The sequence below is a fragment of the Impatiens glandulifera genome, chromosome 6 (genome assembly GCF_907164915.1).
Source record: "Impatiens glandulifera chromosome 6, dImpGla2.1, whole genome shotgun sequence".
NCBI classification, from domain to species: Eukaryota; Viridiplantae; Streptophyta; class Magnoliopsida; order Ericales; family Balsaminaceae; genus Impatiens; species Impatiens glandulifera.
In genome coordinates, this window is record NC_061867.1 from 8,504,389 (window position 1) to 8,531,436 (window position 27,048).

Consider the following 27,048-nt stretch of genomic DNA (forward strand, 5'->3'; position numbering starts at 1 on the left):
TGGGCAGAATTGTTGAGTGAGTTGTTTATTTCTTTGTGAGAAGTGAACCTCGGAGTTTGGCTGACTGTTTTGGGGCGCAAAACAGGCCGCACAAGGGCGAAAAACTTAGAAAAATTCCGCTGCATAATTGCCTTTGTGACAATAGGCATGGTATACCTAATTAAATTTGAAAGGTTAGAGAAAACAGAGAAAAAAAGGGTTATATATAAATTAGTGTTATATATTTTTTAACTTAAATTTAAACCTTTTCAATATTAATTTATACTTAATTCTTCATGTGAGAATAAATTATAACTTGAATAGTAATAATAAACTAACTTTATTCTCTTAAGATTGCCAATAATTCATATTCAGATATTTCAAAAGAAATTGTGGTTTATATTATTGTATGGTCCACACGAAAAGGAAAGGAAAGTTCATTTTGTAAGTGATTAATTTCAATGATTGTTATTCAGTAGACACAAGATAACATTTGTGAGAAGTTTATTCATCTGATTGATCATCGAGAGAGAAACCAACATGGTTGATGCAGCTCTAATCAGTGGATTGCTTTCAAACTTGGCACCTCTGATTCAGGATGAATTCTCGTTGTTTTGGAGTTTTAAGAAAGAGGTTCAAAAGCTATCCAGCACGCTATCTTCAATTAGTGCCGTACTTGAGGATGCAGAGAGAAAGAACGTGCAGGACAAGGACAAACAAACGGAAGATTGGTTGCGGAAGCTCAAAGATGTGGCGTATGAGGTTCGAGAAATCATGGATGAGTGCACCTTTCAAGATCTTCGTCTTCAAGTGAACAGGCGTAATGCCTCCTCTTCAACCCTGATCCAGGTAACCAACTCAATAACCCGTCCTTTTAACAGTACTAGAACACGTCTAAAAGTTGGTCACAAAATTAAGGATGTTCAAGAGAAGCTTAACCAAATTTCTTCAGAGCGCCAAATGTTACGTTTGAGTGAATCTATTCCTGACTCAAAAATAGTTAAGTTTACTGGTCGTTGGCGTGAAACCATGTCTCTTTCTAGTTGTAATCAAGTTTATGGGAGAGATGAGGAGAAGAAAAAGATTATTGATATTCTGGTCAATACATCTAGTGTTAGTGTTGCCAAGAAGTTATCTGTTCTGCCAATTGTTGGAATTGGGGGTTTTGGTAAAACAACACTCGCCCAAACGGTCTTCAATGACGAGGAGATTGCTAAGCATTTTGAAACCAAAATATGGGTTTGTGTTTCTGATGAATTTGATATTCAATTGGTGATGAAAGCCATCTTAGAAGAAAAGGCGGAAGCACGCTCAGAAGAATTGCAGAAAAAAGTTAGAGAAAAATTGAGCGGGAAAAGATATTTGATTGTATTGGATGATGTTTGGAAGGAAAATCTTGAGGCATGGGACCAATTAAGATCTATCTTGGATTGTGGATCAAATGGTGCGTTTATCCTTACCACGACACGGAAAAGAAATGTGGCAAAAATTATGGAAACGGTTCAACATTTTCAGATATCATTGCTCTCTAACGAGGATTGCTGGCTACTATTTGAAGAGCGTGCATTTATGTGTGGAACACCAAAAACTCCCAACTTTGTTGATATTGGAAAAGAAATAGCTAAAAAATGTATGGGTGTTCCCTTAATTGTCAAGACATTGGGAAGTCAATTGAGCTTCAAAAGTGAAATAAATGAATGGTTTAAAATAAGAGATAGTGAGATATGGGAGATATGTCAAAATAAAGACTATGATCTTTTGCCCATTCTAAGGTTGAGTTACTATGACCTCCCTTATGATTTGAGAAGATGCTTTTTGTTTTGTGCTATATTTCCCAAGGATGCTGAAATTAAAAAAGATAGATTAATCCAATTGTGGATGGCCCATGATTTAATCCCTACTATTAAAAACCAGGTTGTTGAAGATACTGGGAATACAATTTGGAAAGAGTTGTGTTGGAGATATTTTTTTCAAGATGAGAAATTAGATTGGTCTGGACTTTATGAAACATGTAAGATGCACGATCTTATGCATGATCTTTCCCAATCTGTTATGAAAGATGAATGTTTTACGTGTGATGCTAATAGTTCAAATGATGGTTTAAGCCCAGAAATTCGTCATGTATCTACAATGGTTGATGAATTTGTCAAAATATCAGTTCGTTCTCTTAAGAAAATTGGAGGGTTGCAATCACTAATGCTCAATGGCAGAGATGTTTATGGAAATGTCAAAATACAGCAGATTTGTTTGAGTGTCTTGAAGGAACTTTCGGCTTTACGTGTCCTTAAACTGAGCTGCAATGTGCAATATCAATATTTGCATTTAGAATATGTGGGATGTCTAAAACATCTTAGATACTTAGATATTTCCGGTAATAAAAAGATAACAACACTACCTGATAGTATTTGTGATCTTTTGAACTTACAGACTTTGAAACTCAATTGGTGTTTTAAGCTTGAAAGTTTGCCCAGAAATATGAAAGACCTTATTAACCTACGACATCTTTATTTGAAGGGTTGTGATGGATTAAAATATATGCCTAGAGGGATGGGGCAATTGAAACATCTGAAGACGTTAAGTTTGTTTGTGATAAGCAACAAGGAGAGACACTGCCAACTTGATGAATTAAAAGAATTGAATATCGGTGGATCTTTTAAAATTAAGAATCTTGGAAGTGTTAGAGATGCATCTAAGGCAAGAGAAGTAAGTATGGCTAAAAAGACGAGTATCAATGAATTGGAGTTGGAATGGAGATCTAATGATGAAGTTGATGACAATGAGAGTAAGAGTACTAGAGATGAGAAAATTGGTGAAGCTCTAGAGGTTTCAACTGCAAAGCTGAAGATATTGAAAATGATTGGTTACAGAGGTGTGAATCTCCCTAAATGGGTGCGAAAATCATATCATTCTCTAACACGCCTTGAGCTTAGTACTATTGCTAGTAGCAGCGTTGATAATGAAATGATAGTACTATTCCCTTTGTTAGAGGAATTGAAGATTTGGAAGATGATGAATTTGAGGGAATTGGTGTCACCTAGCTGTTGGAGTACTGGAGCATTCCCTAATCTATCCACGCTGGAGATATCTGATTGCCCAAATCTAGGAGCCTTGCCACCTCATCTCAAAGAACTCAAAGATGTAACCCTTGAAGGTGAATGTTCGGATGAATTGTTATATAGCATCTCTAATTTTAATGGTAGTCTCACTCGTCTCACACTTGATAGATTGAATAATAATGATGTGGAGCACATATTCAGCGTCAACAACAAGATGAATGGAATTGAAGTAGTGTTATTCCCTTTGCTAAAGAACCTTACTATTATTAGCATGAAGAATTTGAGGGAATTGGTGTCTCCTACTATTTCTAGTGCCGAATTATTGCCTAATCTATGCAAGATTGAGATATGGTATTGCCCAAAGCTAGGGGCCTTGCCACCGCATCTCAAATCACTTAAAGTTGTACGTATTCAGGGTGAATGTTCGGATGAGTTGTTATATAGCATCTCAAATCTTACTGCTCTCACTCATCTCGAACTTCATAGGATGAATAAAAGAAGTGTCTTATTTCCAGCTGCATTAATGTTTGATGATGAGACACCAACCCTTGCGGACAATAATAATAATAATAATGAAGCACAATTAGGAGGAGGAAGAGTACGCTCAACTTTCCAATCTCTTCAATCTATGGCTATCGAGGGGTGCAAGAAATTAAGGCGTTTGTTTGATGAGGGAATGATATCAAAGATTAGTGGCTGCCAGAACAAACACTTCATCAACTCTCTCACGGAATTGTGGATTATAGATTGTCCGGAGTTGATGATATCAGTTGAGGAATTTGGAAACCTCAATATTAATAATTCACTACAGAGATTGTGGATTGAAGATTGTCCTAAGTTGGTGTCTTCAGAAGAAGCGGACGATGTTATCGCACTCCTGCGTCCCCTACGAACCAGACTTGGTCCTGAGAACTTCTTTGTAAATAATCTATTGGAGGAGGAATAGCAGAAGAAGAAGAGTCAATTAGAAGGTACATATTCATCTATTAATTAATGACTTGTAAGAAATTTCTTGACATCCTAAAAGAGTCGAATGCTCAACAAAGAGGAACTTCTTTTTTTTTTTTTAATAATTGAAGCTTTATCGCATTCTTCAACTATTTTATTATTGGCTGCAAACAGGGGCACGTAGAAAGGATCCTTTGAATGATTTCAAGTACATACTATGAAGGAGGATGGAATATCACCTATCCACATTACTTGTATGTGACTTCTTTTCATCTTCATAACCGCCACGATAAAGTCGATTTAGAATCTGTTTTCAAATTGAACGTGTCATTGCTTTTCGCAGTCAGTAGGCTAGTCTGCAGATTAAATCCACATGGATATTCTCCAGCTGCTTGCATTACTGTTACTGCATTGTATGTTTTCTTCTCCTCTTTCTCTGCAATGTATAATTTGATTGTGACTTTCAATTGTTTATTTGTTTCTTTGTTTGTTTATATAGAGTTGGACCATACAGTGATAACTTAAAGGAGTAGAAGACTCATCAAAGAAGTAGTACCTAAATAATTATATTAATTTTGTAATCTATTGGTTTCTTAATTCTTGTTTACTTGAAGTTGAGAGTAGATAGATAATCTATTGGAAAACAAACACCAAGAGCAGAGCATACCCAAAATTTAGTACGTAGAGCAGCTCTATTTCTATGATTTTATTTTTAAAACCAAAAAAGATACTTTCCAATCCATTATATAATGGTCATATTCACATTATATAATCTTTTGCATCAGGAGAACTCTGCTGGTAAAACGGTGTGAAGTTATACGAATCCCAACCGCTAAAAGCCAAATGTTCTATAAAAGGATTTGATCTAATTTCCTTTTGCATATTCACATTTACGTATTTCATTTGATGCATATATAGTTAGATCTATCTGTTCATCAGAAAATGTCTACAGTTTGGTGAGAGTTAGAATTCTTGTTTTGTGAAGAACGTAAATGATCTGTTATTGAGAGTCTTGACTTATGATTGATAACAATGTATAAAACAGTTTTTTCTTGAATACTCTATCAAGGGTATACTCATCATTTCAAAGAAAACCTCAAATTTTAGTAAGTTTTTTAATCAAATATTATTTTGGGTTACATTTCATATTTTCATCAAATTCTAGTACATTTCAAACTAAGTTTGGTAGAGGAACTGGATTAGAGTATGTCTTCAATTTCCGGAAACAACGACTTCAACTTCGTCGTTGACTAGCCCATGTGTTCCCGATTGTCTGTTTCAGGATTGGGAACCTGTGTCTCCTATTGCCTGAAATCGACTCGAGCCTTTATTGAACGAGCATCGATCTCGTTCTCTCTTCAAAGGGTATTTATAAGGGGGTTGGATTGATTGGTTAGCATCTTACTTAATATATAGAGATAAGATGTGGTATCTAATGCTTTTTATCAACTATATATGGAGACCATTGGAATTTAAAGGTTCTAATTCTTGTGCCAACACATATCAAAAGGAATATGGTTATGTTAAATTGAATGTCACATTTAAACACTTATCAATATCAACCAACTAATTAAGTCAAACACTACAAGAAACAAAAAAGGATAATACCAACTATAGAGGCAGTCGATATTGCGATTTAAACCTTCGACGACGGAGGTTCAAAGAGTGGTCGTCGACATTGGTATTGCCGTTATTAAGTTTTATTGGATAATAAGGGATCTTGTTCTTAACTTGAATCCGGGTATATCCTGAAATAGTGTGCAATGACTAAACTTGGATAGGACAATTAACGCCGAAACCTAAATGTTAAGTCAGTTAATCCAATTATTTTAGGAGTCGTAATGTTTGGCTAGAAACTAACTACGATTAATGAGTTTAAATCTATAGCTATAATAATTGGGTCCTATTAGTCACATACTTAGAAAGTAGTTGGGTTAAGTGAGAATGATTTCTAATTATTGTATATATTAGATATTATTAATAATTAGAAATATTATTTTTATTGTTTTTATTTATGACAAATATCATTATTGGTGAAATTAATTTCGGAAACAGGTAATTATAAATATTATTTTATTTTATGCTTTTATTTATGAAATAAAATAATCATAAATGAGAATATTAATTATGAAAACAGAAGGAAGAATATCAAAGATTTGTCTTTTGATATTCTAAGAGGGAATACTTATAATTAGCAAATCAGACAATCTCTCTAGGGATGCAAATCTACCATCTCTCATTTTAATCAACTAGAGAGAAATATAATTTTCCGAGAGAGAAATATTTTTCCGCGATATTACACATTTTTTCTAAGAGACAATAAGATTGTCTTTGTTGTTCTCTCGTTCTAGCAATCGAAGGCAACAAGATCTAAACGGACTCGTGTAGACCGACTAGAGGAGCAACATGTGGGGCTCTTATTTTTTCATACTGCAAGATCTACCGAGTTCATGCATCAAAGGTATAACCTAATGACTTATATCTTTAGTCGATCGATTATGCATTAATATCTTGCTTAGATATTTAGATTAGATCTTCTTCCACAACATATATCTAATAAACTTTTTCAATAAATCAAAATCGCAATCTTAGATCTACACAGTAGTGATCACTAACTCATTGAAAAATAAATTCAAATGAGTTAGAGATAAAAGTGATGGACCAATAATATATAACTAAAAAACTTAATATCTATGAAATTGTTGAGGCAGATCAATAGATAAAGACAATAGGTGCAACGTCCCAAAATCAACTTTTCTAGACCAAGAAATCTCCGGTCTTAATAGAGATCTAGGACCGTGGATAATGGAACCCAGGACCGAGTGGTCCGACCGATGATCCTGCAAATGAGGGATTATTAGGCAAGTACTCTTTCTTAATGTTTTCTAAACCCACACAATGCTATTTATCATGTATTTTATATAAACGATGCAAAATGTTTTCAAAGTATGTTTTCATTATATGTCCATAATTTATAAAGAATGATTATTTTATATAAGGGATATGGATTCAAAGGAATTAACGGATATAGGGGAGGATGGCTACCGGCATGAGCTTTGGTAGTATGATTCCAAATATGTGCGGACGAAATTGACGGATGGATGCCTTCCTTGGAGGATTAACTCTCTAGGCTAAGAGTCCCAATATGGCTCAGATGTAACTGTACATGATTTTCTGATTATATACCCTTAAAAACCCTCATGGATGCAATGCAGTAAAATGTCTTATTTTAAATGTTTGTTGGGTCTTTAGACTCACTATGCTTGTGTGGTGTAGGTACCCCAGCCACGGTTTTTATGACTAGTGAAGGAAGATTTGGAGTCAAGCATGGTGCATGAGATGCGTGTGGAAGGAGGGACCGAGACCGTATGATCGACTTTTATATCATCCATTTTAATGATCATGTCAAATAGACACCCTAGCGCTTCCACATTTATGTTCGAAATCACGTTGAAATAGGTGTAGGAAATTTAGTATTTTATGGCGTAACAATTTGGTATCAGAGCAATAGTTCCGAACCTTAGTACTTTCACACACATGCTCCTACAGATATTATTCCAAGAGTTTGCCTTCAGGTTGGTAAATTGTTTTAAATGATGTTTTTGCGTGAAATAACACTACATGATGAACGAATTTGTGTGTGTATGGTAACAAGGGCTCTCGTTGTTAACTTCAATGTGAGTCTAGATTTGAATTTGGATTTATATGAGAATTTGTCTTTTTAAAATTTGTTTATTTTTAAACATGATATTATATGAATATATATTTATCTAGATTCTAAACAATAACCTATTAAGTAACTCAAATGACAAAGGTGGTTGTTAAGGAATAAGACCACTATTAACATTTTAAGTTTAATGGCTAGTTTCTAACCTTAAAATGACCATCTTGTATAGATTGATTAGATTTAGTAAGAATTTTTAAATGGACTAATTGTTTCTTATGAATAGTTATTGTATATTATTTAAAATTCTGATCAGATTTTTTTTTTGGAAAAACAACTTAGTGTTATTTCATTAAAAATTCCCAAAAATGAAAAAAAAAAACAAGAGTTTAAGAGATCATTCTAGACAGGCCTAGAATGATTTTGAAGTCGTAACATTCTGAATAAAAACTAAAAAGATAAAAACGTAAATGATTATCTAATTACAATGATTTAAATTCTAGTGAGTTTAAAAAACGATAAATTCCAGTTCCTATAGATATTCCAGTTTTGCTCTATGCTTGGAATTCTTGTCCACATTCCCGCGAGGGCGCTGCAATCCGATACAATATATTTCCATAACTCTTCAACGCTCCTGCGGGTTCTGCCATATACCCTTGCATTCCGTTCTTACCAAATGTTATACACCACTACTCTAAAGTCGCACTTAAACACGCTTGTTGCAAATCTATTTCCCTTGGCTTTGAGTAGTGTTGTATCTTTGATTTTATTCCATTCGCTTGGGAAAATATTCAGCTCCAAACTTTTATAGAATCTGTCCTAAAGCTTTGAAGCAATACAGCAGCTCCCGAATAGGTGATCTATGGTTTCTTCATTTCCTCTACATAAAAGACAGCTTGCGTTCGGAATGCTCATATACTTGATGATACGATCACGAATGTTAAGTCTTTCCTAGAAGGTGAGTCATAGGATGAACTGGTGTCTAAGGATAATCTTCGTTGACCATACAAGAGGAGTCTAATCTACTTTCTGCGCTTTTTTCCGGGTTACCTCCCATATTTTCTTCGATACCAGATTCCCATTGTCCTCAGCTTTCCATTCATGAATATCCGGTCTATCGTGTAGTTGTATGTTACTTATATGATCAAGTATCATCTGTCCTTCTAGATTTCTTCTCAGGAGTGAGTCCAAATTCATGTCTTTAATGTCTCTAATTTTTGCTTTTGTGCAGTCCCTTCTGATGCGGGTATTTTGAAACTCCTCCTTGTGGATGATAGACTGGTTTTCGAACCAGGGGTCGTGCCAGAATAGAGTGTATTTCCCATCCCCTAGCCGGATGTCATAAAGATCTGCAATATCGCTTCTTAGTTTAAGAATATTTTTTAGAGACCAACTCATACCTTCATGAATTTTACAGGTCCAGATGTTGATTTCGTATTTCATAAACCTCGTATGCACTCATTTGATCCATAGTGACTCCTGATTGCGCTACAAAACCCACGGATTCTTGAAGGTGAGAGCCTTGTTCCACTCAATACAGTTCTTCAAGTTGATACCTCCCTCATCCTTCGGTTTACAGAGAACGATCCATTTGACTTTTTTTCCTCCTCTTCCGTTACTTTCCCAAATAAAGTTCCTCATCAACGTATCGAGCTCTTTCATTACCTTCTTCGGAATGACCATCTGCTGCACCCAATAGCCAGTTATGCCCATGACCACGGTTTTCATAAGTTCGATCCTCCATGCATAAGAAAGTTTTTTCACTGCCCAACCAGATTTCGTGTTTTTTACCTTTTCAATCAGATGTCCTGCTTTGTTTCGTCCTTTCACGCCTCCATAAAATGTCACACTTTTGCTTTCATTAATAGTTAAACCTCCTCTACCTCACAGAATGGGTGAAAGATTTATTTATATTAATATTAGTCAAATCCAATATTAATCTCAATTCCATCAGTTTGAAAACATTTTCCGAGCTGCATTTGAGTTTAAGTTTAGACAAAAATTGTTGATACATTTTTATATAGTTTTAATATTGATTTAGAATAAATAATATACTTGAAAATTATTTATTATTATTTAGAAATGAGTAATGTGGTTAAAACTATTACTCTAAAAATGAAAACGGAATAATAACAAGCATAGTGGAATGCAGAACAATAGCGTAAAAGTATGAAAAAACAAAATAACGACACAATAATCTTACATAGGTTCAGACCAATAATGTCCTACGTCCTATTTTTGAAAAATTAATTTAGTAGAGTTATAACTTATAATAGAGATTACAAACTCTAACTCGCTCTCTGTTTGTTCTAGGTTTTAGTCTCACACTCTCTTCTCGTTTATAATATATATATATATATATATATTATAATTTATAATTATGGTAAAGATCATGTGATATCTTTGACATCTCCATCATGATATGATCTCGTGACAATTTAGTTGACATTTTCATACTAATACGATTTTATTGACATCTTAACCAATATGTGATTTAATGTCTTTTTTAATCCAACAAATAATCGCACATATCTTCCTTCTTCTTTTTGTACCTAACATTTAGGCACACCAAATTGAGCCTCAAAACCCTTGACTCAATTCCACAAATTCTTATAATCCCGCTCAATCACCATCCCCAAAGTTTTCTTTATCGGTCCTATATCATTCATTTCGAACTCACTCCATAGCAAACTCTTGAATCGAACCTCTATCTTGTTTTTCGATGCGATCAATATATCATCCACGTATAACAATAGGAAGACCCCGCAACCATCAACCCACTTGACATAGAAACAACTATCGAAATTGCTTCTCACAAAATCGTTATGAACCATAAACTCATTAAAGCGCAAATATCATTGTCTTAGAAATTGTTTCAAATCATAAAGCGAGCATTTAAGGAGACATACATTGTCTTTATTACCGGGTTTGACGAACCCATCAGATTGCGTAATGAAGATGTTCTCCTTCAAGTTCCCATGAATAAATGTCGTCTTCACGTCCATTTGCTCGAGCTCCAAGTCAAACTAATTCACTAGATCTAGAAACACACGAATGGACGTGTGCTTCACTACCAGGGAGTAGATCTTATTAAAGTCGACCCCTTCGCGTTGTGTGAAGTTCTTAACTACCAATCTCGCCATAAATCTTGACTTGTTACTATCCTCTACACCTTCTTTGTACTTGAACACCCACTTTGAACCAACTACCCACTAATTGTTGAGTTTGTCTACCAATTTCCACGTCTCGTTTTTGTTAAGTGATGCCATCTCCTCCGCCATAGCGCACTTCCATTCAGTTATCTCATTTCTCTCTATTGATTCTCTAAATAATCTCGGCTCTAAATCTTGTAGTTCATCGGCCATAAAAAAATGCAAAGGCCACCAAATCGGAGTAGCCAAATCTTTTCGGAGCTCGGGTTGTCCCACGGTCTCTATCTCGCGCTATCTAGTTGGAGCTAAGGTTCTCTTCCGGATCCGTATCTCCCTCATCTACATGACCTTTTGTTTCATCCTTTTCACTAGTCTCCCTTGTCTCTATCGATTCTTTAGTAATTCCTCTTAGAAACTCCACCTCAAATGGCTTTCATGCTTCATTCTCAGTACCCATTTTAAAAACAACCACTACTTATAAATTTGACTTTTTTGAAAATATGTTGTATAACGTTTTATTTTTACAGATTATTCTTCCGGACCTAAGCATGCATAAAATTTATGCGTTATTTAAAAAAATTGTAAAAATAATTATTTAAATACTAATACTTGTTGTTGATCATAAATTATGGAGGAAAGTACATGAAGAACATCAATCATTTAAAGGCATTAATGTTTAAACATAAATCCCAAACGAGCATTTATATCAAAATATTTATTTTTCGAAATATCCCAAAAATATTTTGAAAGCATATTCTATTTTTTTGGGATTTTCAGAAAATGATTTGAGGTTCCAAAATTATAAAAATATTTTGTATTTTAAAAATGGGAACCAAAGAGGCCTTATGACGGTGTCCTAGGCCTTGGGTTCATTTTCATCGGTCATGGTCGTGGACCATCGGTCCGGGCTAAGAAGCCTCAATTGAGGTGTTAAGGACTCTCGGTCCTTGGCTGGGATTATCGGTCGGGGTGTAAAAAACCAATAGTCATGGGTTAAACTTAAGATAAGTTCATCAGTCCTAGGTTCGGGAATTCTCGGTCGGGGTCGAGATTCCTTTGTCCTGGGTGGAAGCCATTGGTTATAAGTTCGGATGTTCTCAATCCTAGATCTGACCTCTTGGTCCAAGATAACAAGCCTCGATCGGACCTATCGGTCTGAGACTGAATATCCTCGTTCGGATCTCTCGATCGTCGGTTGGACCTACCGGTCCTTAAGAACATCAAAATTAAAATTTTTGTAATTTTTCTAGATGCTTGAATTCTTCAATCCAAGGGTCTAGGTAGCTTCACAAAGCTCCCAATAAAATTTAGAACATCATCGTAATATATCAATGAACATGGGTGATGATCAATTTGTTCAAAACAGTTTGTAGCCAAATATCGAGTTTTTGATTTTAAAGTTGTTTTGAGGTGAAAGGAGTTAGCCAATAGTTTTTTTGTACCTCATATACTTGATTGATACCAAAATAAGAACACTAACTGTTCATTTGGATCAAATCAAGAACTCAAAATTTCAATTATTTTAAAAATATTTATTTTGATCAAACATGATCGGGATGGATCAAACATGATCCAAACAGTTTCCCAACATCATTACAATCATATTGGGAAGCTTTCTAGATTGTGATTCTCAAGGATTAGCCCAAGAACAACAAACTCGAAATTTGGATTTTTAAAATTCAAATATGAGTTTTTCTTTTTAAGACCGATTGGTCGATTATAACTTTAACATAAAGTCCATAAATGATCATAAGATCAATTTCCAATCATCAAATTCAAAAACTAGACATGATACAAGATTATGAAAACTGAAATATAAAATTTTCAATTTCAAATTGGAAGTATGAATTAAATGATGATTGAAATCTTACCAAGGATTGAAGAACACTCCTTACATCTTAAGGAATATTTTAGGATGCCTAGATATAAGCTTTAGAGCCTTATGCAAAATTTTCAAAAACTCGAAGCTTTGAGCTTCAATGACGGATTTTTGATTTCTATTGATTCAAGGCTTGAGTTGTTATCTATTGGTTTTGGAAATGTTGAGGGGGACTATTTATAACCTTTCTGAGTCGGTAGAGGCTTCAAGTGGATCGAATCAACCAAAAACCATTAATAGCGTTTTGGTTGTTCTTCATCCTACTTACCGAAATATGGATGAATCATCCCTATTGAAATAGCAGAAATGATCAACGAAGTAGGGTGATCATTTCAGCTTTCGAATCAGCTGATTTGGTTGACTGTGGAGAAAGTTCTACTTTTGGAAATCAAAGAATGAAACATCATCCTTATCCCTCTGGTGTCGCGATGAAGAAGACAGTGGTGGCCCAAAACGACGTCGTTTCAGATGAGAACGCGGACGCGAAGCGGTTCGTTAGCATTTGTTCGCGTCCGGTTGGCATTTTGGCTAACATGCATTAGTCGATCAGTTTGCTTCACGTTTGCACGTGCCTTTGACTGCAGCGGGCTACGCGGACTCTAGAGCGTTGAATGAAAATTCAGTGCTCATCCGATGGACGCAGTTACGGCTGTAGCTTTTCTCTAGGATTTTGGCTGCACCCGATTATGATTTTATTTTTATTTTAAAACCTTAAGAGTTTGTTTGAAATTTATTTTTCTCACCATTTTGGCTTTAGTTTTGATCTTTTTAAATACAAAAAATATTAAAATAAATATGACAAATATTTTGCCATTCATTTTATTTTAGGGTTAAATAAATAATTTTTGGGGATGAAATGGGTACCTCATTTCATCCTAAATTAGTTATTTTAATCCTTAATTTTTAAAAATTATTTTAAGATAAAATGAGTACAACATTTATCACAATAACTAATCTAATCAATTATTTTAATTATGTTTTTCCCATGGGGTTAATTATCTTGATTTTATTTATTCAAAACTAAATCAAAATAATTATTTTAATTTATAAATTGGGCATGTAAATTTTTAGTGCTTACAACTTTACTCACCCAGGATATCCAACAAACATACATTTATTCGTTCTCGGATCAAGCTTTCCATCTCGTTGGTGCATGTAAGACACACACCCAAATACCTTCAGGTTGTTGAGTTTTGGAGGAGCGTCATTTCAAACTTCTTTCAGTGTCTTTCATTCTATTGCCGTCAATGAACAACGATTGATAAGATAAGACTCAATGTTAATCGTCTCACCCCCAAACCACTTCGATAGACCGACCTCAAACAACATACATCAGACACGCTCAAGTAGCATTCTTTTTATTCGTTCTACCAAGACATTCTGTTGCGATGTCTATCAAATGGTTTTATGATGAACCATCCCTTCTTCCTTGATAAATTGATTGAACTCCTCGCATATGTACTCTAAATTGTTATTTGTTCAGAGTTTTTTAACCTTCTTCCCGGTCTGAATCTTTACCATCTTCTTTTACTCCTTAAACTTAGTAAATGCCTCATCTTTGTGCTTCAAGATCTATACTTAAATCTTGCGCGAACAATCATCAATGACGGTGATAAAGTACCGACATTTACTTAGAGTTGTAGTCCTCGCCGACCCTCACAAGTCTGAATGAACATAATTGAGGGTCTCCCGAGTTACCTCAACCGATCGCCCAAACTTCACTCTCGTAGCTTTACCGTATATGCAGTTCTCGCAAAACTCCAATCATCAAGTTTCTCGTTGCCAAAATAGTCTCTCTTACTCAACTCTTTAAAACCCCTCTCACTTCAGTTCCCCAATCTCTTATTCCATAGACTCGTGGGCGATACATCTCGAGGCTCCACCACTGCCGCCATATCACCAACTAAGGTGCTACCTTGAAAGACATAAAGATTCTTCTCTTGCACGTCTATCATTACCACTAGAGACCCCTTTGTGACCCTCAATATGTTCTTCTCACCATTCCATGTAAATTCAAGTTGGTCTAGTGAACTGGAAGAGATTAAATTTCATTGAAGGTTCGGGATGTGTCGTACGTCCGTCAATACGCTCTCGATTCCATCATGCGTCTTCAAATGCACTATTTCGATCCCCATCACCCTGTAAGATTTGTTGTACCTAACAAAACCTCGCTCACCGAAGTCTTCTCATAGGTCTCGAACCAACTCTCGTGTCATTTTTAAATGAATAAGATATCTAGAGTTTATAAAAATAATTTGTGGAATGCTCCGGTTAACAGAAGGGACGAGGAGTTTTTTCTTTCTTTTAACATATACCGACACTTAATATGTGTCGGTATTTAAGCATCTGGAAAGGTATCATTTGATGTGTAGTGTAAATTGTATGGTCTTTCATGTTTTAGGGGTTTCATAATGGAGATATTGGACACGAGTGTCCTTAAAATTATCATTTGATTTCAAATTCTAATAATATTATTATTTTGTTGTAAATGTCACACTCGAACTAGAGTTAGTCAATTTAAAATAACACTTTGGTTGCAAGTTTGAAATTAGTGAAGTAGTATATCCAAATTAGTTAAATATAATATATTGCAATCAATTAAATAATCTAATATATTATATTTTATTTAACAAATAAATAAGGTCCTTATCTAATTGGTAGAGTATTTAACCGCAAATCATTCAATAGAGCCTTGTGTGTTTTACCACTAAGAAGGAAAAACAAGTTTTCAAAAATTATTTTATATTCATTTTACATTTACTCTAGAGTTTTTAAAGATCAAGAAAACAAATATATTTTTGCGTTTTTCAAATATAGGAAGACTCTTAGCATCCCAAAGAATTTGTCTGCACCGTTCTTGACCCGTCAATCACTGGGGAAGGCTATCGTCGACACTCATCGAAGAATCAAGTGTCTCGTCGGAAAATCACAAATCAACGATTCACAGTTCAAATTCAAATTTCGGGTTTGTCAAAGGCTTCCCTAGACACATTAGAACTCAACCCAACTGCCATAACACAACATGAAACGATTTTTACTCCATTTCTCAAAACCAAACAATTCTTATTCTATTTTACAATTTTTTGTGAAATCGTGAAATAATTATTACAATTGTCCAAACCTATTATGTTAGGATTTGTATGTCGAAAGCTGACCTACTTAAAAGGATTTATAAAAAAAATAAGAACATAAGAAGACACAGATTTATAGTGGTTCACTCGAAAAAACTATGTCTACTTTAACCGGCACTTAATTTCACCGTAAAGAAAAATGAATACAAAGTTTTGCCGGCTAAACATTAATGTAATAAAATCTAAATAACATTTGATTTAACCCAAACTCAAACCGATAAACTCTAATTAACTTCGGTAGAGTTTATTATAAGTATAGACTTCACAAATAAACATTATAATATACTCTATATCAAATTTAGAATATTTATGGATCATCCCTCTCACGTCTAAGCCTGAGAACGATAATAAAAGATTATTGGATTCTAATTTGAAAATGAGCGAATTTAGTTTAAGTGGAAATACAAGTGTGATGCTGAAAATTAAAAAACCAATTAATGTCACATGATTAGAAACTTTAACTTGAAACTCCAGCTAGCTCCATTGTTTCGTCATAAAATATTAGATTAAGAAATATATAAACGACATAACAGAAAATTGTAAACGAGTGAATAAATGTAGATTTTTCCAATTTATTAATAATTAAATAATTAGATAGTGAATTAAATTGAAAATAATTAAGAAATTAGGGATCATGTGACATTTATACAGTAAAAAAAATATTTTTTACCTTAATCACACCCAAGCACCAAGCTAACTATTGAATGTGTCTAATTTTGGAAGGAAATTAGATTTTTTTAAAGTCATCCATGTACGAAGGAAGATCATCAACATGTCAACAACAGTTCATCATGATAATGAGAGTCATGATCATGGAATGATCATGAGGATAACAAAATGATTAATATTGGTTGTCTTTAGTTGTGGTTATGGTTTTCAGATTCACGTTGTTCTTCTTCAGGCTTTGAGTCGTTGTCGTTGATATCACAACTTCTTCACATGATGTTGAAATTTTGAGGCGGATTGCATTTTCTTTTAAATAGATAATAGTTTATTACTTAAAGGAAGTTGGTGTTATTTTATATTGTGAATTGTTCTTTGTAGGATGCAGTTTGATCATGTTAACAAAGAAACGATTAATCTGTTGAATGGAGACGAAGGCATGAAGAAGTCGAAAGGGTACAATGTGCATTAAAGAATTAACCAATGTTTGGATCATCTCTATAGTGATAAACTCCTAATTATTTTTTCTTTAATGATAGGCTATTCCATTTCATAGGAAAATAATAGGAGATTCTTAATGTAACAAAATATATTTTTTTACTCCTTTCACTCTTTCAATTTTTTTTTTTTGGCTATTACACTTGGATTTTGTTGTTTAATTTAGATTAAACAAATATTTGTTTTTCTTTTTAATTTATAAAAAATTGGTGATGCAGATGAAAAAGGAGTTCAACTTTGAAGAGTATGATGGAGGAAAATAGTGTTAATGTAAATATAAGAGGGAACACAAAAAAACTAGGTAGAAAATGTAAATGTTCTTTTAGTTTTGGATCCATAATGATCCAAATGAAAGATCAATAAATGGGAGATATCTCGTATGAAAAAATAATAACATTGCCTAAAGATTAAGTTATTATGATCTCCTATATAAAAATTTTGTTTATAATGTTATATTTATAAAGGATGCATTTTTTAAAGAAACAGATAAAACAGTTTCATTAACATGTTGTGAAAAACAAGACATGATGAGAGAATATTTCACAATAATAGTGTAAATTAAAAAGAAATTTGATACATTACCTATAGTTTGATTCCTACCAACCAAAGAACAAAAGGTAGAAGATGTTGGAAACAAAACTTTAATTGAAGATGTTTTTAAGATATTTTTTTAAGATCACAACGAGACTTATTAGTGAATTAGTTTCATGAATTAGTTTCATTGGACGAGAGTTGGTTCTCAAATTTTTTGAAAAGTTTTCATTTTGTTTCAAATGATTCTTGGTTTCATTTATGTCCCCATTAAAAAATATAAAGGGATGCCCATCCACTTTTAGCATTGTATATCATTCCACACAACACAAGTTGTGTGACACAATGACAGATTATTGTCCATTTCTTGGTCATGGCATGGCATGTTCTTGTGGTTTTATTAAATTGAGGAAAAAGCACAATTAACTGAATTAAGTATGTTTTATAATACAAGCTCCTAAACTTTGTTTTTATAGTCAGTTTAGTCCTTAAAAATTTATTAAGAATTAAAACACTTTAATTTAGACTAATATTTGTCTCTAACAAACACCTTATACATTAAAATTTATTTTTTCTATAAAGATTGTTCTCCTTATCTTGGTCCACACAACTCATGTTGTTGCATTGAATTGAGAGAAAATATTTTCGATTATACAAGTTCCTAAATTTTGTTCTTGTATAGACCCTTAAAGTTTGATGGTGAATTAGAAAAGTTTGATTTTGAATAATATTTTTTTTTGTTAATTTTAAACGCTTTATATGTTACAATTTAATTTTTCTACAAAGAATATTGTATATTTTCTATCCACACGACGTATCGTTGCATTGAATTGAAAGATAACTACGTATAAGTATTATAAAAGTTATTAAACTTTATTTTTATAATTTAGGCCATTAAATTTTTATTGTGAATTATAAAATTTTACTTTAAACTAATATTTGTTCCATGAGGAGTAAGAGAGTTAGAGTCGACAGAGACTATTAGTACAACGAAAAAAATAATGCCCAGAAATTCAAAAGAAAAGTGTGTATTATTGTTATGGTCCACACGGAAAGAAAATTGTGTATTATTGTTATGGTCCACACGGAAAGAAAATTGTGGTTCATTTTGTATGTGATTAATTTCAATGATTGTTCTTCAGTAGACACAAGATAACATTTTGTATTTGTGAGAAGTTTATTCATTTGAGAGAGAAACCACCATGGCTGATGCAGCTCTAATCAGTGGATTGCTTTCAAACTTGGCACCTCTGATTCAGGATGAGTTCTCGTTGGTTTGGAGTTTTAAGGAGGAGGTTCAAAAGCTATCCAGCACGCTGTCTTCGATTAGTTCCGTACTTGAGGATGCAGAGAGAAAGAACGTGCAGGAGAAGGACAAACAAACGGAAGATTGGCTGCGGAAACTGAAAGATGTGGCGTACGAGGTTCGAGACATCATGGATGACTGCACCTTTGAAGATCTTCGTCTTCAAGTCAACAGGCATAATGCCTCCTCTTCAACCCTGATCCAGGTAACCAACTCAATAACCCGTCCTTTTAGAAGTACTAGGACACGTCGAAAAGTTGGTCACAAAATTAAAGATGTTCAAAAGAAGCTGGGCCAAATTTCTTTAGAACGTCAAACGTTACATTTGCGTGAATCTATTCCTGACTCAAAAAGAGACAAGTTTACTGATGCAGCGTGCGTGGCTAGGATGAACCTTTATCAAGATTCGTTGATTCTTACGAATACCGAAAGTCGATAGATATTGAGGAAACCTCGTTTTCTGATTAATAATCTTCCCCTAACAAAGTGTTTTAAGATTCTTTAAATACTCAAACCCTAGCTTGCAAAAGAAATAAACAACTTTTAATAAATTGCAAAAAACACCCGAAACTAATAAAAAATGCGATTTTGAGCCCCTAAACGTTTCCGCCCGAAAAACACTAGGCAATCGTCGAAATCTGACACTTGCGAGATATTTTCGGATGCTGCAACTTTCGCATAAACGCCTCTTCGACTCGCACCGCATCATTCCCCCCAGGGTAGAAAAGATTCGTCCTCGAATCTGGAACCGCATCATCCTCATCAGAAGAAGACTCACCCACAAAAGGAACAAGATGCTTCACATTGAACACATCAGAGGTACGCACATGGCTGGGAAGGCGTAAACGATAAGCATTGGGGTTGATCTTCTCCACAATCTCAACAGGACCAATCTTCTTAGCAACAAGCTTGCTATATTCATGAGTTGGAAAACGATCCTTAGTCAGAATAGCCCACACAAAGTCACCAACTTCAAAATCAACAGCACGCCTTCTCGAATCAGCCTTCTCCTTGTACTTGGCAGTAGCAGCAACCAAGCGGTCATGAGTGGTCTGATGAACCTGAGCCAACTGACCAACAAAATCCGCAGCAGTGGAATGAGGACGCACCTTGCTGGGCAGTGCTAACAAATCAAGAGGAGCACGCGGAGACAGTCCGTAAATCACATGGAAAAGACTGAAACCAGTGGAGCGATTAACAGCATGATTGTGAGCAAACTCGGCCTGAGGCAGCTTCAGATCCCAAGCCTTAGGATGATCCCCAACTAAACTGCGCAGAAGGTTCCCCAAAGACCTATTAACAACTTCAGTTTGACCATCAGTTTGCGGGTGATAGGCACTGCTAAAATTCAGCTGAGTATTAACCAAACGCCAAAGACTCCTCCAAAAGTGACTCACAAAGCGAGTGTCCCGATCAGAAACTATGGAGGCAGGAAGTCCATGAAGGCGATACACATCCCTGAAATAAAGCTGTGCAACAGCCACAGCATCAGAGGTTTTCTTGCAGGGAATGAAATGAACCATCTTCGAGAATCGGTCAACCACCACAAAAATCGAATCAGAACCACGCTGGGTACGTGGCAGCCCAAGGACAAAATCCATACTGACATCAGACCATGGTTGAGTGGGAATAGGCAGAGGCAAGTATAACCCGGCATTAGTCGAAGCGCCCTTAGCCAACTGACAAACACGACAGCGAACAACAAAACGCCCCACCTCTTTGCGCATCGAAGGCCAGAAATAAGAAGCTGCAAGAAGCTGGAAGGTACGATCACGCCCAACATGCCCTTCTTTGTGGAGTTCCTGAATCATCCTCAAACGCAGGCTGCAATCTGGAATGCACAGCTGCACACCGCGGAAAAGGAACCCATCCTCCAAGACAAAGTCCCTCGAATCCCCCTGTTGGATGCGAATGAGGACCTGAGAAAAGAAATGATCATCACGATAGAGGTCCACAAACGAATCAAAGCCGGGTACATGGACACGCATCTCCGCCTGTCTACGCAACTCTTCATGTTCTTTGGGACTCATGCGGTAATGAGGACGGTTGGGTAGGGCAGCACCTGGAACCAAGTCAATGTGATGCTGGATATCACGCAAAGGAGGCAAGGCACAAGGCAGATTCTCAGGAAAAACATCTGCAAACTCCTGTAACAGCGGCTGCACTGGAATAGGCACCTCAGAACTAGCACCACAGGTAATCAGCGAACAAAATAGAGCAAACACCATGCCCGATTCGACCATGGCGGTCTGAAAAGGACCCCGAGACAACAAGGTGGTAGGGGGGGACGCATGATGAGTGGGGGCAGCACCCTTCTTGGGATGATTTGGCATCAACACAATCTTGGTACCATGAAATAAGAACGTGTAGGTATTAGCACGCCCATCATGTATAACAGAATGATCAAACTGCCAAGGGCGACCAAGTAAAAGGTGACAAGCATCCATAGGAACCACATCACAATATACAGCATCACGATAATGGGAACCAATGGAAAAATTAACAAGTACGCGCTTGGAAACTGTAACATCCGTACCTTGACTCAGCCAGGACAGGCGATAAGGCTTGGGGTGAGGTTCAGTGGACAGACCCAGCTTCGAAACTACAACCTCAGAAATCACATTCTCACAACTCCCAGCATCAATGATGAAGGTGCAAACTTTGCCACCGATGGTACAAGTGGAATGGAACAGATTATTGCGTAACCACTCGTTGTCAGGAGCACGAGGGGTTAAACATGATCGACGAATCACCAAAAGGGGGCCAACATCACCAGAAACATACTCCTCCGCTGCCTCATCATCATAAACATCATACACTGGCGCTGAATCTGAAGGAAGAGCAGAGTCAGGATCATCCACCTCAGTAAAAAGACCACGATTGGTGGACTTTGGGTTGCGACACTCTGCTTGGCGATGGCCAACTTCACCACAATTGAAACAACGCAAGCCACTGGGACGTCCCTGCGGGGGGGCTGTAGTGCCGCGAGGGGGGTCTGGGGTGGGATGGGCCGGCTGGGAAGAAGAACCAATGCCACTAGTGGGGACAACCTGTTTTCCAAAGCTACCCGAACCGCGCCTGGCTAGCTGTTTCTCAGCCTGTGAAGCACGCTGATGTGCCTCAGAAACAGTCAAGGGATCAAACATATTCAAAATATCCTGCAACTGGAGGCGAAGGCCACCAATATAACGAGAAACCAACTGGAGAGGGGACTCAGACAAGTCAACACGAGCCACAAAGGTGTAAAACTCAGTGGAATAGTCATCCACGGAACGAGAACCCTGACGAAGATTCTGGAACCGCTGGTACAGGTTACGTTCGTAATTATATGGTAGAAACGCAGCCCTAATATGCTTCCTGAATTTGTCCCAATTCGTGAGCTTTGCCTTACCATGACGAACACGTGTCTGTTTCAACTGCTGCCACCATGCTTGTGCACGACCATGTAAGCGGATCGTAACAAGGGGTACACGACGATCTGCAGGAACTTCCTTGAAATCCAGAATCTCTTCAACCTGAGAAAGCCAATCAATAAACTCTTCCGGTGATAGACTACCATCGAACTTAGGGATGTCCACCCTGAAAGCCTGCTCCCAGCGATGATTGGGGCGTTCAGGGGATCGATTCCGAAGACCACCGAAAGGGTTTTCATCTGTCATCGTAACATCATCTTCAGGGTGGTGCATGTGCATAGATGCATCCATCCGTTGCGTCAACCATTCAACCTGCCGCCTCAAATCGTCGTTATCACGACGAAACTCAGCGTTTTCACGTCGCAACTCAGCAAGGTCACCATCATCAGCACCAGGGGTAGGGTTGCGCGGCTGTCTTCGGGGCGGCATACCTCAGGGTCGACTGGAAACTGATACCAACTGATGCAGCGTGCGTGGCTAGGATGAACCTTTATCAAGATTCGTTGATTCTTACGAATACCGAAAGTCGATAGATATTGAGGAAACCTCGTTTTCTGATTAATAATCTTCCCCTAACAAAGTGTTTTAAGATTCTTTAAATACTCAAACCCTAGCTTGCAAAAGAAATAAACAACTTTTAATAAATTGCAAAAAACACCCGAAACTAATAAAAAATGCGATTTTGAGCCCCTAAACGTTTCCGCCCGAAAAACACTAGGCAATCGTCGAAATCTGACACTTGCGAGATATTTTCGGATGCTGCAACTTTCGCATAAACGCCTCTTCGACTCGCACCGCATCATTTACTAGTCGTTGGCGTGAAACCATATCTCTTTCTAGTTGTAATCAAGTTTATGGGAGAGATGAGGAGAAGAAAAAGATTATTGATATTCTGGTCAATAATACATCTGGTGCTTGTGTTGATAAAAAACCATCTGTTCTACCCATTGTTGGAATTGGGGGTCTTGGTAAAACAACACTTGCCCAAACTGTCTTCAACGACGAGGAGATTACTAAGCATTTTGAAACCAAAATCTGGGTTTGTGTTTCTGATGAATTTGATATTCAATTGGTGATGAAAGCCATCTTGGAAGAAAAGGCGGAAGCACGTTCGGAAGAATTGCAGAAAAAAGTTAGAGAAAAATTGAGTGGGAAAAGATATTTAATTGTATTAGATGATGTTTGGAATGAAAACATTGAGGAATGGGATCAGTTGAGATCTATCCTGGATTGTGGATCAAATGGTGGCGTTTGTCCTAACCACGACACGGAAAAGAAATGTGGCAAAAATTATGGAAACGATTCAATATTTTCAGATATCATTGCTCTCTAACGAGGATTGTTGGCTACTCTTTGAAGAGCGTGCATTTATGTGTGGAACACCAAAAACTCCAAACTTTGTTGATATTGGAAAAGAAATAGCTAAAAAATGTAAAGGGGTTCCATTAGTTGCCAAAACATTGGGAAGTCAATTGAGCTTCAAAAGTAATATAAATGAATGGCTTAAAATAAGAGATAGTGAGATATGGGAGATATCTCAAAATAAAGAATATGAACTCTTGCCCATTCTAAGGTTGAGTTACTATGACCTTCCTTATCATTTGAGAAGATGCTTTGTGTTTTGTGCTATATTTCCCAAGGATGCTGAAATTAAAAAGGAGAGATTAATCCAATTGTGGATGGCCCATGGTTTAATTCCTACAGTTATAAACCAAGAAATGGAAGATATTGGGAATACAATTTGGAAAGAGTTGTGTTGGAGATCCTTTTTTCAAGACGAGAAATCAGATCAATATGAAATTTATGAAACATGTAAGATGCACGATCTTATGCACGATCTTGCCCAATCTGTTATGAAAAATGAATGTTATACGTTGGATGTTAATAGCTCAAGTGATGGTTTAAGACGAGAAATTCGCCATGTGTCGGCAATGGTTGATGAATTTGTCAAAACACCGTTCGTTCTCTTAAGAAAATTGGAGGATTGCAATCACTAATGCTCAATGATAGAGATGTTTATGGAGATGGCACACAGCTGATTTGTTTGAGTGTCTTGAAGGAACTTTTGACTTTACGTGTCCTTAAACTGAGGTGCAATAGCAAATATCAATATTTGCGTTTAGAATATGTGGGATGTCTAAAACATCTTAGATACTTGGACATTTCCGGTAACGATCAGATAACAACATTACCCGACAGTATTTGCGATCTCTTGAACTTACAGACTTTGAAACTCAATAGGTGTTCTAAGCTTGAAAGTTTGCCCAGAAATACGAAAGACCTTATTAGTCTGCGTCATATTTATTTGGAGGATTGTAATGGAATTAAATCTATGCCTAGAGGGATGGGGCAATTAAAACATCTGAAGACGTTAAGCTTATTTGTGATAAGCAAGAAGGAGAGATACTGCCAATTAGATGAATTAAAAGAATTGGATATTGGCGGATCATTGAAATTGAAGAACCTTGGAAGAGTTAGCGATACATCTATGAAAAGAGGGATAAGTATGGCTAGAAAGACGAATATCAATGAATTGGAGTTGGAATGGAAATCTGAGGATGGAGATGATGATAATGAGAGCAAAAGAATTAGAGATGAGAAAATTGGTGAAGCTCTAGAGGTTTCAACTGCGAGGCTGAAGATATTGAAAATGAGTGGTTACAAAGGGGAAAATTTCCCTAAATGGCTCGAGCTTAAGGGCTTGGACAATGTGAATACTATTGCTAGTAGCAACGATGGCAATGAAATGATAGTACTATTCCCTTTGTTAGAGGAACTGGAGATTGGAAGAATGAAAAATTTGAGGGATTTGGTGTCACTTAGCTGTTGGAGTACTGGAGCATTCCCTAATCTATCCAGTCTGCGTATATTTAAATGCCCAAAGCTAGGGGCCTTGCCACCGCATCTCAAAACACTCAAAGATGTAACTGTTCAAGGTGAATGTTCGGATGAATTGTTATATAGCATCTCAAATCTTAGTGCTCTCACTCATCTCCATCTATGGTCAATAACAGAAAGAAGTGTTTTATTTGGAGCTGGTTATATGGCATTAATGTTTGATGATGAAGCACAATTGGGAGGAGGAGGAGTACGCTCAACTTTCCAATCTCTTCAATCTCTGACTATCCAGATATGCATGAAGTTAAGGCGTTTGTTTGATGAAGGAATGATATCAAATATTAGTGGCTGCCAGAACAAACACTTCATCAACTCTCTCACGGAATTGAGTATCGGGTATTGCCCGGAGTTGATGATATCAGTTGAGGAATTTGTTGAAAACCTCAATATTAATAATAATTCACTACAGAGATTGTATATCAGTGATTGTCCTAAGTTGGTGTCTTCAGAAGAAGCGGACGATTTTATCGCACTCCTGCATTCCCTTCGAACCAGACTTGGTCGAGAGAAGTTCAGAGTAATATTCTATTGGAAGAGAAATAGAAGAAGAGTCAATTAGAAGGTACGTATAAAAATAATAATTATATTTATCTATTATTATTAATTATTTTAATGAATTCTAATTAATATCTTGACATACAGTGATAACCTAATTAATTAAAGGAGGAGTAGAAGACTCAAGAAACAAGGAGCTGGTACGTACCTAAATAATTATATTCATTTCTTATTTACTTGAAGTTCAGAGGAGTAGATAGGTAATCTATTATTTGGTATCTGTTTCTATGATTCTAACTTTCTATATACTATATGAATATGATAGAAAAGTGTTTCAAACAAAGTCAGCATCATAATCAAATTTAGATACAGCTTAATTTTACAAGAAATAGACAAATTTAATGGCATATACATCTGGTCTTTTGTCAAACATTGGACTCTAAATCCAGTATTTGTTTCAATTTACAGCATTTTGAAGTACTGAAAATATAAAAATTGTAATTAATAATAATAATTATTATTATTATAATTCATCCAACTTTTTTCAATATGAAATGTCTCATTTGAAATTTTAATCACAAAGTAGTTGACTGAGAAATGAGAATTGGATAGAGATATTTTTTTTTTTTAATTATTATATATATTTCAATTTCAACTTAAGTCACTATTACAATTTACAATTGTCTTTTATTATTATTATTATTTATGTTGTGGTACTAGCTATATTTAAAAATGATATATAAGGACATTAAAATGTATAGAAATTAATAGGTTTGGATTTGGAAGGAGATTTTTGAGTCATCTCGAATCCTAAGGTAAGAATGAAGAAAGAGAGAAGATTAGTAGAAAGGGCTTCTATGTGCATAATTAAGGAATTAAACAAGGTGAGAATTAATCTTCTCAATTTAGCCCTAATTCATCTGATTATCTCATTCCCATTGCTTGTTAGGTTATAATTAGTTAAACATATCATCCATTAATTAATAGTTCAAGCTGAATAGAGTATACATACAAATTCATTTTTTTGGCAGATGAAAAAGAACTCAACTGTTGTTACTTCACAGAGGATGATGGAGGAAAATGATGCAAATAACTACTTCAAAACAAGAGGCTGAAATTGCTTCAGAAGGTGATTGATTCTTCAATTAATATTCAATCAACATGTTTTGATCTTATTTGTTGTTTTGGTGATATGGTATGTATGTATGTATTATCAAACTAACAGGAGAACATGGATCTGTTAGAAAGGGTTGAAACACTGAAGCAAGAACTCGAAGGGGATAAGCTTAAATGCAACTTTAATTTTATTTACGTATTTGATTTGATGCATATATTAGTTAGATCTATCTGTTCATCAGAAAATGTCTACAGTTAGAATTCTTGTTTTGTGAAGAACGTAAATGAGCTGTTATTGAGAGTCTTGACTTATGATTGA

At 35.8% G+C, this 27,048-nt stretch overlaps 3 protein-coding genes and 1 long non-coding RNA gene across 4 annotated transcripts; all 4 read left to right on the forward strand.

Annotated features, from left to right (window-relative positions):
- Window positions 1-519: 519 nt before the first annotated feature.
- LOC124943075 (putative disease resistance protein RGA3) lies at window positions 520-3,981 on the forward strand. Its single transcript, XM_047483637.1, has one exon. The coding sequence runs from the start codon at window positions 520-522 to the stop codon at window positions 3,979-3,981; it is 3,462 nt and encodes a 1,153-aa protein (XP_047339593.1).
- Window positions 3,982-18,624: 14,643 nt separating this feature from the next.
- Window positions 18,625-23,560, forward strand: LOC124942421 (putative disease resistance protein RGA4). The gene is made up of 2 exons (XM_047482926.1): window positions 18,625-19,168; window positions 23,023-23,560. Exons 1-2 carry the CDS (start codon window positions 18,704-18,706, stop codon window positions 23,551-23,553), a joined length of 996 nt encoding a protein of 331 aa, XP_047338882.1. The 5' UTR covers window positions 18,625-18,703; the 3' UTR covers window positions 23,554-23,560.
- A 656-nt stretch (window positions 23,561-24,216) lies between these two features.
- LOC124943076 (putative disease resistance protein RGA1) lies at window positions 24,217-25,677 on the forward strand. The gene has a single exon (XM_047483638.1). The coding sequence runs from the start codon at window positions 24,217-24,219 to the stop codon at window positions 25,675-25,677; it is 1,461 nt and encodes a 486-aa protein (XP_047339594.1).
- An 83-nt stretch (window positions 25,678-25,760) lies between these two features.
- LOC124942422 lies at window positions 25,761-26,497 on the forward strand. The gene is made up of 2 exons (XR_007099697.1): window positions 25,761-25,813; window positions 26,375-26,497. It is a non-coding gene; the product is annotated as an uncharacterized LOC124942422 (long non-coding RNA).
- Window positions 26,498-27,048: the final 551 nt, after the last annotated feature.